The 14,248-nt window shown below is 36.4% G+C and overlaps 1 protein-coding gene across 3 annotated transcripts in view; it reads left to right on the top strand.

The window, feature by feature from the left end:
• The first annotated feature begins 1,007 nt into the window (after positions 1 to 1,007).
• Positions 1,008 to 14,248, top strand: part of Cops4 (COP9 signalosome subunit 4) — a 34,052-nt gene continuing 20,811 nt past the window's right edge. For 2 of the 3 annotated variants that reach the window (XM_046457664.2, XM_046457663.2), the window contains exons 1-4: positions 1,008 to 1,145; positions 9,685 to 9,764; positions 13,353 to 13,504; positions 14,048 to 14,151. In XM_046457664.2, the coding sequence (XP_046313620.1) occupies positions 1,072 to 1,145; positions 9,685 to 9,764; positions 13,353 to 13,504; positions 14,048 to 14,151 (410 nt within the window). In that variant the 5' untranslated portion in view covers positions 1,008 to 1,071. Of the gene's footprint in view, positions 1,146 to 7,367; positions 7,463 to 9,684; positions 9,765 to 13,352; positions 13,505 to 14,047; positions 14,152 to 14,248 lie in introns of those variants that run through there. The other variant, XM_058583423.1, reaches the window with a different exon arrangement.

Below are 14,248 nucleotides of genomic sequence, written 5' to 3'. Positions count from 1 at the left end.
TGCAATTTGGCAATCTCTACCAAAAATTGTGTTTATTCTTTGACTCACATATGGATTTCTGGGAAACTGTATGTGTGTGTGTGTGTGTGTGTATTTCCGGAATATATATGCTATATATATTATGTATATAATATTTATATATATTTGTACAAAGTTACTGATTTCAGCATTGATTTACTAAAAATAACAATTGTCCTAACAGGATTAAACAAATTATGACATACCTTCATTAAGTAATACTTTCTAGCTCTAAAAATAATGACTTTTTAAGACTGGAGTTATATGGTAAGATCCCCAGGAAAAATGAAATATAAAGGGCAGAACAGTAATATGGTGTTTTTAAAAAAGGAACAATTTACATTTATTTGCTTGTAATTGTAGAAAAATTCTATATAAGGATAGAAGAGTAGTGAGTGTAATCCCATATAAGGTAGGGTAACCATAAAATTTGTCATTCAATTGCAACTGTTTCTAAAGAGCAAGGGGGTGTTACTAATAATTATTTCAGGACAACACAGAAAATGCCACTGTCCTGGACAAAGTGGGATGTACGATGAACTCTTTAAAAAGATTTAGTGTGGAAAGGGGAATGGGGATTTTTTTTTTTTTTTTTTTTAATTTTTAAGAGCTTCGGACTGTGATGAAATGTAAATAGAAACATGTCATTCTTTACCACAGGTAGTTTAACGGCTGACTTTAAGAACGACGAACAGTCCACCACAGATTTGAGAAACGGAACTGAATGAAAACACAGTAGTTTAACGTACCCGGCCCTTGCTGAAGTTGCACAAGCGACACACTGCCTTGAAGTTCATTAGCCAATCCCAAGTCGGAGCGTGAGCGACAGTCTGTGGGAGAGACCTGGGCGGGTCTCGGACATGAGGAAAGGAGTTTTGCGTCATCAACCCTGGGGGCGGAGCTAGCTCACCCGGCTCCCACACACGGCGCTCTGGCCCACAAAGCCGTTACTCTGTGGTATCTCGGGTTCCCTCTAGCTGCACTCTGGAGGACCACACTCGTTTTCTTTCTGACTGCAGGAGGCCCAGCCGCCTTGGCTGAGCTGGAAGAAAGATGGCGGCAGCCGTGCGACAGGATTTGGCCCAGCTCATGAATTCGAGCGGCTCTCATAAAGATCTGGCGGGCAAGTGAGTATTTCTCTGGAGCAGAGGAGTAGAGAGGTTGGAAGGGAAGCCATCGATTTGTTCTTCTTGAGGTGACCAAAGATCTCGGGTGTGAAGCTAGGAGCGGGCCTGAAGACCAAGGGGGCGGGCCTGAAGTCCGCTGGGGAGCCAAATGTTGGGAGCAGCAGAAAGCTGGAGGGGGACCTTGTGCAGGGGCCCTCAAGTTCTTAGTTTTGGGATGACTGTCAACTTTTTCAGTCCTTGTTAACATCCCTACTGATTGCTTTGGATTTTGGAAGCGTGGTAGAGAGGAGATTTTCCCTCGGCCTTCACAGCCTTCCCTAATATCTCTTCTTATCCCTGGTCAGCCAGTCACCCGAAATCTACTTCTTTTTGGACGCTCCCCATCTTTTGGTGCAGGGAATTTTATATTTTGGGGTCTTGGTGCAGAGTTTTCCGAGGAGATGGCTTCTCAGGGTTGACGGAGGCTGTGGAGGTATGGCTGCTGTCATGTCGTTCTGAACCACTGGTCCATCATCTGGGTATCCTTGTGTTTTGAATACTTTCACTCCTTCACCAACTCTAAGGAGGGGCACATAGGCAAACTGTACTTGTGCGAGTTAGGATATATAGAATACTGATGTTTGCAGGAACCATTTAAAATGCTTAGATCCACTCTAAGTTAAAATTTGTGACATGTGCCTGTCCTGCAGGCAGTTGTTCAGCAGTGTTGTAGGTAGGTGGGTGGATAAATAGTTTCTTTACAGATTTTGCATTATTTCTATTTTTTGATGAACTTGTTTTCTGTTTAAAGTATGACTCTCAAATGATCCTAATATTCACATCCTGACAGCTGGGATCGCTTTGATCTATTACTCTAACCTGGACATTGAAATCATGAATATGTTTCATATGGACTGTGCTCCCTTTTCCCTGGTGTTAAATGTAAGCTAATTTTACCATTGGGAAATTTAGCTGTATATCTTAGGATTAATTACTTTGTGAAATATTTTGCCACCCAGGGAAATTGGGATAATAATCGGACTTATTCTTGTCTAAGGTTGTTTGAGGACAAAATGTGTGTGTGTGTGTGTGTGTGTGTGTGTGTATAATTTAGTTCAGTACTTGGCACATAGAAAATACCATAAAGGTTGTTGTTACTATTTTTTAAGTGGCCAATAAATGCATACTGATTTATTCGATGGGTTGGGAATATGTTGAATATGTCTTCATGGCTCAATCCTTTTTGCACATAATTTTTATAGATTTGGATGAAAGTAAAACCAGCTTATATATTTCACCATACTTATTTTGCTTTTTATTATGTTGGACAACAAATAAGTACATTAGTTCATTTTTGTTGTTGTTGTTTTTTCAAGCCTTTGCAAAATTCTGAAACTTCAGCTTAGAATCTACTTCTTCAGGGGCTAGGGTTGTGGCTCAGCGGTAAAGTGCTTGCCTAGCATGTTTGAGGCCCTGGGTTCGATCCTCAGGACCACATGAAAATAAATAAATAAAATAAAGGTATTGTGTCCTTCTACAACTAAAAAATAAATATTAAAAAAAAGAATCTACTTCTTCAGATCTGAATTGGAGATAAACAATGATACCTATCCTATGGGGTGCTTTTGTTACAGATTACTGTTTAATAAACCAAAAATTGGCTAGGGATATAGCTCTGAGGTAGAGCACTTGCCTGGCATACTGAAGGCCCCAGATTTGAGCCTCAGCACTGCAGACAACCCAAAAACTTAGTGGTGTAAAACAACTATTATTTCTTAGGATTCTGTGGGTTGACTGGGTTGTGCTGATCTTGAGTTGGTCACTCATGCATTTTATGTCAGCTGGAAACTTGGCTGTAGATTTATGTGCATATCTGACTGTTGGCTGAGTCACTTATGTCTCTTCATATAGTCAATTATTCAGTAGTTTAGCTGGGGCTTTCTTCATGCAAGTGTTCCAAGAGGGTGAGAGTAGAAGCTCCCATCATCAGTTCTCTAATACTGATCAGGATAAGTCACAAGACCAGCCCAAGGGGAAGGAAAATGGAGTTTACCACTACCTATTTATTTATTTTTGGTACTGGGGATTGAACTCAGGGGCACTCAACCACTGAGCCACATCCCCAGCCCTATTTTGTATTTTATTTAGAGACAGGGTCTCACTGAATTGCTTAGTGCCTGGCCGTTGTTGAGGCTGGCTGTGAACTCACGATCCTCCTGACTCAGCCTCCTCAGCCACCAGGATTATAGGCATGTGTCACCGTGCCCAGCTCACTACCTCTTTAGTGGCAAAGTGACATTGCAAAGGAACATGGACAGAGGGAGGTGTGAAGCCATTACTGTAACAGTCTACCTCATTGGTTACTGTAAGACTAAATGAAATAATTTGGTTGATAACTGATAGCTAGTGCAATGTTAGTCCACAACTCCTTCATAGCTGCTGAGAAAAGTTTTGTCCTTGCCTACATGTATATATCTGGTTCTCTCTTGGCAAGAATGTGTCAGGGTATTTATCCTCTTAACAAAACAGTTCATTCATCTACATATTTTAGGAGGGAAATATTCTTGAAATAAATCAGTTGTAGGGTTTTTGTTAGAAGCTGGGTAATAAGAGATTCTATCCTGAAGAATGATGGAATACATTGGTTTTCTAAAACTTATATTGTGTGATCCCGTAATTAGCAGCATATCTATAACAGTAGTTGTTCAAAAAATGTTGATTGAGTAGGGCTGGGGTTGTAGCTCAGTGGTAGAGTGCTTGCCTAGCATGTGTGAGGCACTGAGTTCGATCCCCAGAACCACATACATACATACATACATACATACACACACACACACACACACACACATAAATAAATAAACAAACAAACAAATAAAAAATGTTGGTTGAATCAATGAACAGCTAGAAAAGGACAGAGCTTGTATTTGAACCCAGGTCTGCCTGTTTTAAAAAGCTCTTTTCTGATGGGGTTGGGAGCTGGGGTATTACTGGGGATTGAGCCTAGGGGCACTCTACCATGGAACTGCATCTTCAGCCCTTTTTATTTTCTCTTTTGAGATGAGGCCTCACTAAATTGCTGAGGCTGCCCTCAAAATGTGATCATCTTGCCTTAGCCTCCTGAGTCACTGGGATTATAGGCATGTGCCACCATCCCTGGCTTAAAAAGCTCATTTTTAACCTACCAGACTATACTGCTTTTCTTGTTAAAAATTCAGTTAGAAGTGCTTTTCTATAACTCTGAATTAACACAGCTGTCTAAAGTTGGTATAAGAAATAAGCCATACAAAATGCACTTTTGCAAATATTATAGGCATATTTTTGTATATGTCATGCATTGTGTTCATTATCTCATATCAAACTTTAGAAGAGAAGGAGGGCCTTCAGAGGGAGCATTTAAATAGATAGCTGTTGTGGTGGTCTGTCTTACTTGGCTAAAACTGATTTGATTCTTTAAAACCCAGGCAGATGTTTCTACTTTTTTTTTTTTTTTCCAGTCTTAAGGATTGAACCCAGGGGTGCTCACCACTGGTAACAATCCCAGACCCCCCCCCCCCGCCCCCTTTTTTTAAATTTTGAAATTGGATCTTGTTGCTTGCTGAGGTTGACCTCAAATTTGCAATCCTTCTGCTTCAGCCTCCTAAATTGCTGGGATTACAGATGCGTGACACAGCTTCTGGTGCCAGATATTACTTCTTCCTGGAAACCCTCTCTGAACAACAGCAAACTTACATACTCATATCCATCCATACACACCACCTAGTTAATTGTTCATCCTATGCTTAGTGGCATCCTATATTGATCTCTATATAACACTAATTCGTCCATCTTCTTCCCTAACTAGAATGTAATTTCTTTTTTGTGTGTTTTAGAATGTTATTTCTTTGAGGGCAGGTGTGAGGTCATGGATTATAGATCTTTGTTGACTTAATCCTATGGAAATATGTCCTTTTTTTCCCCTTCCCAGTTCTGGGATATAGAGGGTTCCTAGAGGAGGATAGTAGGACTTCAGAGTCTAAACATTTTATTTTACAAGAAGCTATTAGTAGTGGGACACCTCTTAGCTGCCTTTGCCTATTAGAAAATCTATTTTTCAGAAAATGAAATAGATTGTCCTCTACTCCATATAGGTAGACTTTGAATCAGAACTTTCTAATATAAAGTGAAATAAAACTGTTAAAAATGGAGAATACAAAAATAAATAAATATATAAATTTTTCTAAATGGTAATACACACACATATAAAATGAAGGATAAGATTGGATGACATTCTAACTCTGGTTCTAGTCTCTGATTCTCTGTTAATCCCCATACAATAGTTTTGTGACTCCTATCTGTAGTGTAAATGTTAATAGCTAGGGACTTCTGTCTACTAAGCACAACTGCACTTACATTTTAAAATACTTAACTCAGTTTTTTTATATGTAATATTTATATTTATTTTATAATATATTTATATTACATTTTTCATATGTAATATAAATATATAATATTTATATTACATATGAAAAAAACTGAGACACAAAGATGGAATATAAGGTCACATAGTGGTGGAGCTGGAATACAGCCTGTCTTGCTTGTCTCAGAGCTCCTAACTAAACATATCTACCTTTATGTGTTATTTTCATCAAACTGGACTACGTTTTAGATAGTGATTTTTTTTCCCCCAGGAATGTATGCTTTTCCCACTGTCATTAAATTGAAATATTTAGAACTCTTAAAAGATGAAGAGGTTACTGGAAATTATTTCTCTGTCCTAAATATTAGCTCTTAACCTCTTTAAAAATTTTACATATACACTGCAGATTGAACCCAGGGGTGCCTAACCAATGAGCAATGTCCCCAGCCCTTTTATTTATTTATTTATTTATTTTGAGACAGGGTTTTGCTAAGTTGCTGAGGCTGGCTTTGAACTTGCAATCCTCCTGCCTCTGTTTGAACTTGCAATCCTCCTGCCACTGTCTCCTGAGCCACTGGGATGACAGGTGTGGGTCCCTTTGCCTGGCCTCGTTTTTAATCTCTGGCAGCTTTATTTTGATATGTGTATATGGATTTTCTTTTATTTATCTATGCCCCTTAGCATTTGCTGTGAAATAAGCTACCCCACTTATTTAATTCACAATTCTGTAGGTTGACAGTTTGGTTTGGGCCAAGCTGGATAGTTCTATTCCAAATTATCTTGTCTCCCAAATGTTCCCTCATATTGTGTTGAGCAGCTCTGCCTTTGTGCATTGGCTGGCCTCTTGACAGGGCCACATATCTCATCAGCCAGTAGGTTAGTCTGGGTCTTTTTTGTATGACAACAGCAGGGTTTCAAAGGGACATTTAAGCTATGTGTGGTTGCTACACACCTGTGATCCCAGTGACTTCAGAGGCTGAGGTAGAAGGATAGCAAATTTGAGGCCGGTCTAAGCAATTTAGCGAGATCCTCAGCAATTTGTGAGAACCTGTCTCAAAAATAGAAAAGACCAGAGATGTAGTTGCTAAGTGGTAAAGTGCCCCTGGGTTCAAGGTCTGTTGAGGTCTAGGCTCCAAACTGGCATTTCACTTCTACCATATTCTATTGGTCAACCAAGTTCAGAGTCAGGGACAGGGGAAAAACTCTGCCTCTTGATTTGAAGAGCTACAAAGTTACATTAGAAAGGGGAGTAAAAGAATTGTGGCTACTTGTGTAAATACCAACTTATCCTGGCTCAGCTTCACTGGGTTTCTTGAATCACTGGATTGTATTCTTTCAGCAGTTCTGAGGAGTTTTTAGCTGTGTCTCTCTCAGCTATGTTACTTCTGCACCATCTTGTATTCTCTTCTATGCTCCAGTGAAATCCCTGTTAGGCCCACCTACCATAACCTCTTACGTCTCTTATTCTTTTTTGTGTATTTTCATTTCATTGTTTTATTCTAAATAGTTTCTTCAGATTTGCCTTCTAGTTTATCAGTTCTTCAACTGTGTCTAATCTGCTAAGTACTTCACTGAGTTTTAAGTTTGGTTATATTTTTCAATTATATGATTTCTGGCGATTCTTTTTCTAAATGATACTTTTTTATGGTTCCCAGTGTCTTTTAAAATTTTTTTAATTAAAAAAATATATATACATCTACATATTATATATATATATGTATATTTATATATATATATATATAATATGTATGTATGTGTGTGTGTGTGTGTATACACACACACAATACCCTTATTTTACTTATTTATTTTTTTATGTGGTGCTGAGGATCGAACCCAGTGCCTCACACATGCTAGGCAAGCACTCTACCACTGAGCCACAACCCCAGCCTGGTTCACAATTTCTTGCTGAATCTTAAAAGCTTGTCTTTATCTCCATGAAATGGTAAGTATAAATGTATTATAATCCTTCCAATAACTTCAGTATCTGAATTCCCTGGTTGTTGCTACTGTCACTTTTGTTGATTCTAGCTGTATTATCATGTGCCTTATTAATCTTTGTATGTTGGGTGAATTATTTAAAAATACATTTTTAGGGGTATTTGGAGGTCTAAGATGCTATGTTTCAGAGAGGATTTTCATTTCTTTCTTCCAAGTACCTGAGGACACTAATAGTCTAGGAAAAAGGCTTCAGAATTTTTTGATTTACCTAGATGATCCTTGGAATAGAATTTATAACTTTACTCCCAAAGTGTTCATGTTTCCAGCTCTATTAGTTGGCCAAATATTGCAACTTGCCTGTCAGTGTTCCCAGCAAATTTGAAAGGAGTCCCAAAGCAGAACCCATACCCTTGTCTCCACCAGAAATGCTATTCTGTACCTTTTAGCTATCTTGCCATTATCAGCAAATGCCATCAGTGCCATCATTCAGAAGCTGTGGTTCACCTTTGTGTTCCTGTTTTCTTTTTCTTATTGGAATATTTTATGCTATTAAACTTTATTTTGGTACTGGGGATTGAACCCATGGCACTAAGCCATATCCCTAGCCCGTTTTATTTTGAAACAGGAACTTTATTTTGAAACAGTTGAAGAATGATAAGCATTAGAGCCTCATTAAATGCTGGGGCTAGTCTCGAACTTGCAATCCTCCTGCCTCATCTCCTGAGTCACTGGGATTATAGGCATGTGCCACTGCCCCTGGCTTCTTTCAGCATCTTATATTGTTTTTGTTATTTTTTGAGGGAAGATTAGTGCAGTCGTCTGCTCATCAAGTGGAAGAACTATTACTACATTCAGTCAGCACTCATTTTGTTCTAAATAATGACTTTGGTACATTTTAATGTTTGTTTTGTTTACTTCTAAATCCTTTCAAGAGCCAAGAAACCAGGAATCAAAGTGTACTAAACTTTGTTTCATATACATAATAGATGCTTAATAAACATTTGGTAGTGGGGATCGAACCCAGGATTGCTCTACTCCTGGGTTGCTATATCCCCAACCCTTTTTAATTTTTATTTTGAAACAAGATTTCACAAGGTTGCCAAGATTGGCCTTAAATTTGCGATCCTCCTGCCGCAGCCTCCTAAGGATTGCTGGGATTATAGGTTTGCACCACCATGCCTAATAATATATGGAAAATTTTAATTTATATGTTCTATGTTTGTATGTGTGTATCTGTCAGCAACCCTTGTTATTTAATTTGTTAAACTTAGAGATGGTCTCACTGAATTGTCCTGTCTGGCCTGGCATTTACAATCTTTCAGCCTCAGCCTTCCAGTAGCTGAGATTACAGTCCTTCCCCATTGCATCCCTGAGAAACATTCAGGTTCTAATGTTTGGTTCTGTGACCTGGACAATAATATTTCTATTGTTGATGACCCTAGATTCATTAGGTCCATAAAAGAAAAACGTTCTGGATGGCCCCAGATAATGTATCTATATAATATATAGTTGAAGGAAAATATAGCTTATTTTTTTCTTTTTGACACTCTGATAGAACCCAGGGCCTTGCACATGCTAGGCAAACCTCTACCACTGAGCTACATCCTGGTCCATTTTTTATATTTATTTTAAAATTTTGAGATAGGGTCTTGCTAAGATGCCGAGGCTGGTTTCAAACTTGTGATCCTCCTGCCTCAGCTCCTGAATGGCCGGGATTACAGGTATGCCTGACATTTGAAACTGACTTTCTAGTTTGAATTCAAAACTAAAAGTTTCAAGAAAAAATGATATCTTAGAGTTAATAACATAGAGTTATAGAGTCAGTCTTTTGATGGACTTAAAAACTTCTTAAAAGTATGATATATTGTACTAAAATCTAGAAGTGACATCTTAGAATTATAGATTTAGTATTGTCTTGGACTGGAAACTTAAACTGATGTACGGTAAAGAATACTGCAAATTAGAGTACTATGAAAGAATCAATGGGGCTGGGGGTTATAGCTCAGTGGTAGAGCGCTTGCTTCTCATGCTTGAGGCACTGGGTTTGATCCTCAGCACAGCATTAAAAAAAATAAAATAAAGACATTTTTTAAAAAGAAACAATCAGGTAAATAGAAATGAATAAACACATCAAACTTAGCATTAGAAATGAATAAATATATCTCAAAGTTTCCATTAAAAAACACAGTAACTTCTGAACATTATTTTTGTTTAATATTACTTTAGGTATCGTCAGATTCTGGAAAAAGCCATTCAGTTAACGGGTGCAGAACAACTAGAAGCTCTGAAAGCTTTTGTGGAAGCAAGTAAGTGGGATGAAAATTCAATTTTGCCTTGTATTTTTGAGCTAGTACTTTAAAACTTTTTAAAACCTTGTTTTATATCAAAGTATCCATGTTAAATATGCATTGATATTGATTCTAATTTTTTTAATCTGTTTACAACTTGTTTATTGTTCAGTGAATTATATTCTAAATTACCATCCCAGTGAAGGTTTTATGTAGTTTTGATATAGTACCTGATGAAAGACAGTCTAACATAATGTAAAGAGAATGGTTTGGATTAAATTTCTGGTGTGCTATTTTATGATCTTGAATAAGTTGTTTAGCTTTTTAGTGCCTCCTTTTCCTCAAAAATGAGCATATGATAATTATTTTGTAGAATTGTTGGGAGATTAAAAAAGTTAATAAACATAATAAAGTGCTTAGAAAAGTACCTATCAAGTAGTAAGTCTTATGTACTAGATATTGTTTATTAATGTTACAAATTTCCTTTTGAATTGGAAACTAGAAATTTTCATTCTTTGAGATCTAATTTTCCCCACTCCCTGATTTCAGACATATCCATTTATCTTGACAATTACTCAAAACTTAAGCTGGAATTTATAATGACTTAACAATATTAATAGTACTTGGTGGTACTTTATAGTTCACAATATGTTTTCACTTACATTGTCCATCATTTAAGAGTCCTTTTAATAATCCTGTGACTAGACAGTATTAGTATAGATATGCTGTGTATAATATAAAATGAATCTCAGGATGAAGTGATTTTTCTTTTTTTAGCTGCTCATAAGAAACTAGGTTTTCTGACTTTGTATCCTCATTTACTTATATTTCCCTGAGTCATACTAATTTGTGTAGTAATTTCTTTCTGTTATAAGTGCATAGTTGCGATTATACTGAAAGTGTTTTAAGTCACATCCAGTATTATCTAATAATGAATTCCAATTAATATTTTGTAAGCTAAATAATTATAAGTGCTATAAGTTACTCTCTCAAAAAATCAGAGCCTGCAATGTGAGAAAGACTGGCAATGATTTCAGAAAATTTCAGAGTGACTTTATTGAGAACATTGAATGATAGTAGTAAAAGAATAATGCTTTTTATAAACTTAAATCTTTACATAAACTTTGAATCCTGGGTCTGGAGTTGTGGCTCAGCGGTAGATCACTCGCCTATCACGTGCGAGTCCCTGGGTTTGATCCTCAGCACCACATAAATATAAATAAATAGAATAAAGATATTGTGTCCAACTACAACTAAAAAATAAATATTAAAAAAAAAACTTTGAATCCACTGATCCCCCAAGAAAAGGAGGCTACTGTTAAAATCATTCATATCATTTGAACAACTTTGAATCATCATTTATTTTCATAGTAACTTGGATTATTTAAGCAGTGGTTCACAAGCACGATACATTTAAAAAAATATAATAGTCTGCGATGTAACTCAATAGTAGAGCCCTTACCTAGCATGGGCCTGACCCTGGGTTCAACCCCCAATACCACCAAACAAAACAAAAATATAATAATAGTGTTAATAGTAATTAACATTTGTGAAGTACAATGTGCCAGGTATTGTTTAAAGTGCTCTGCATATATTATTGAATTCAAGCTTCATGAAGTAGGTAGATGGTATTATCCTCATCTTACAGATGAGAAAACAGAAGCACAGAAAGAAGTTTCTGAGGTTATATAATCAGGAATGATAGAAACAGTGTGGCTTCAGAGCTTTCATTGTTTATCACATACAGGAATATCTCATAATTATTTATAATGTTGATACATCTAATGCTGACTGAAGTTCTTTCTGTCTTTATTTGGAAAGTACAAGTGGTGTTAACTGTACTGCAATACTTGCTTTATTTAAATTTTATGAAAATTTATTTATTTGTTCTAATTAAGTAAATATGACAGCAGAATGCATTTTGATTCATTGTACACAAATGGAGCACACTTTACATTTCTCTGGTTGTGCACCATGTAGCGTCACACCATATGTACAGTCATATATGTACTTAGGGTGATAATGCCCATCTCATTCCACCATCTTTCCTGCCCCCATGTCCCCTTCCTTTCCCTCCCTCCCTCCCCTTTGCACAATCAAAGTTCCTCCATTCTTCCCCCGCCCGACCCCCCCATTATGGATCAGCATCCACTTATCAGAGAGAACATTCAGCATTTGTTTTTTTGGGACTGGCTTACTTCAATTAGCATGATATTCTTCAGCTTCATCCATTTACCTGCAAATGCCATGATTTTATTCTCTTTTAATGCTAAGTAATATTCCACTGTGTATATATACCACAGTTTCTTTATCCATTAATTTATTGAAGGGCATCTGGGTTGGTTCCACAATTTAGCTATTGTGAATTGTGCTGCTATAAATATTGATGTGGCTGTGTCCCTGCAGTATGCTGTCTTTAAGTCCTTTGGTATAGACCGAGGAGTGAGATAGCTGGGTCAAATGATGGTTCCATCCCAAGTGTTCTAAGGAATCTCCATACTGTTTTCCGTATTGGTTGCACCAATTTTCAGTCCCATCAGCAAAGTATGAGTGTGCCTTTTCCCCCACATTCTCACCAACACTTATTCTTTTTTAAAAAATATTTTTTTTTTAGTTGTAGCAATACCTTTGTTTTATTTATTTATATGTGGTGCTGAGGATTGAACCCAGGACCTCACATATGCTAGGCGAGCACTGTACCGCTGAACCACAACCCCAGCCCTTGTTTATAATGCCCGTTCTTACTGGCATAAGATGAAATCTAGAGTAGTTTTGATTTGCATTTCTCTAATTACTAGAGATGTTGAAATTTTTTCATATATTTGTTGATCAGTTATATATCTTCTGAGAAGTGTCTGTTTAGCTCCTTAGCCCATTTATTGATTGGGTTGTTTTTTTGGTGTTAATTTTTTTGAGTTATTTATATATCTTGGAGATTAGTGCTCTATCTGATGTTCGTGTGGCAAAAATTTGCTCCCCAAATGTAGACTCTCTCTTCACCTCATTGATTGTTTCTTTTGCTGAGAAGAAGCTTTTTAGTTTGAATTCATCCCATTTATTGATTTTCAATTTTATTTCTTGCCCTTTAGGAGTCTTGTTAAGGAAGTTGGGGCCTAATCCTATGTGGTGAAGATGGGCCTACTTTTTCCCCTATTAGGTGCAGAGTCTCTGGTCTAATACCTAGGTCTTTGATCCACTTTGGTATTATGTTTTTTTTTTTTTTTTAACATCTTTTTAAGCTATGTGGGATATAAGCACATACATTAAAAATATGGGTGTTTCTATGCCTTTGCTTTGTAGAAAAATAAAAAAAAAAAAGGAAGAGAATAAAATTCTTAACCACTAAACAAAGCTTCTTTCAAACATATCTGTTTCTTTGAATACTCATGGTATCTTTATTGTTTGGGTGTATTCATTTTATAATCAAGTAATTCAGCAAAAGGAAAACTGATTGTATAATATAAAATAAGGGTATGGAAATCCCTGAATAATGCATTGAAGGGTGCCCTAATGTAGATTTGTCTTAGTATTAATTTTAAGGAAAGGTTGATTGCTTAATGAAAATTTATGAATTACTCATTTTTTTCTCTTATTTTTTAAAACAAGTGGTAAATGAGAATGTCAGTCTTGTGATCTCGAGACAGTTGCTGACTGATTTCTGCACACATCTCCCTAACCTGCCTGATAGCACAGCCAAAGAAATCTATCATTTCACCTTGGAAAAGATCCAGCCTAGAGTCATTTCATTTGAGGAGCAGGTAAAAATCTATAGCAGTGGAGTTTGAATTTCAGATAGCAGAGATTACTTTAGAATCTGATGTTACTAGATTCTTAAAGGAGGCAATCATTTGTTTTCATTTTTGACAAAACAGTATGCCAAACATTTCGCAATGCAAAATCAAAAAAAAATAGTATATTGTAACTCCAGCTGACATTTGCTCATGTATTAATATTTTATTTTATGAACTAAATATTGTTCTTTAGGCAATTTTTAAAATCCATAAAGTTATTAGGCCCAAAGTATGAAAACTCCAGCATCATGTATGTAGTAACAAAAACAAAATTTAACATTTAAATTAAAATATTGCCTTAATTTACTTGCAGAAGTGTGTTATTTTAGCTCACTATTTGTAATTCTGTGAATGCAAAATTCATTGAAAATTTTGGGTGGTCTAGATAAGCTTTTATTATTTACTGGTCATCTTAATATGTTGAATGGCAGCATTGTTACAATAATGTATCTGTTTGATTAGTTACTAATGTCAGCTAAAATAATTTAACATGTGTACCTACTGTTCCAGGTTGCTTCCATAAGACAGCATCTTGCATCTATATATGAGAAAGAAGAAGACTGGAGAAATGCAGCCCAAGTGTTGGTGGGAATTCCTTTGGAAACAGGACAAAAGTATAGTAAATAGTGGATATTGGATGAAAATATATACAATTGTTCGCCTATACTTTTTCTTATATTCTAGTGCAGAAAGCAGACAATTTGGGGCTGG

The sequence above is a fragment of the Marmota monax genome, unplaced genomic scaffold (genome assembly GCF_021218885.2).
Source record: "Marmota monax isolate L192 unplaced genomic scaffold, Marmota_monax_Labrador192_F-V1.1 WCK01_AAM20220418_F8-fsc00128, whole genome shotgun sequence".
Classification (NCBI taxonomy): Eukaryota; Metazoa; Chordata; class Mammalia; order Rodentia; family Sciuridae; genus Marmota; species Marmota monax.
Note: the sequence above shows the minus strand (reverse complement) of the source record. Positions and strands in the feature narration are given on the sequence as shown.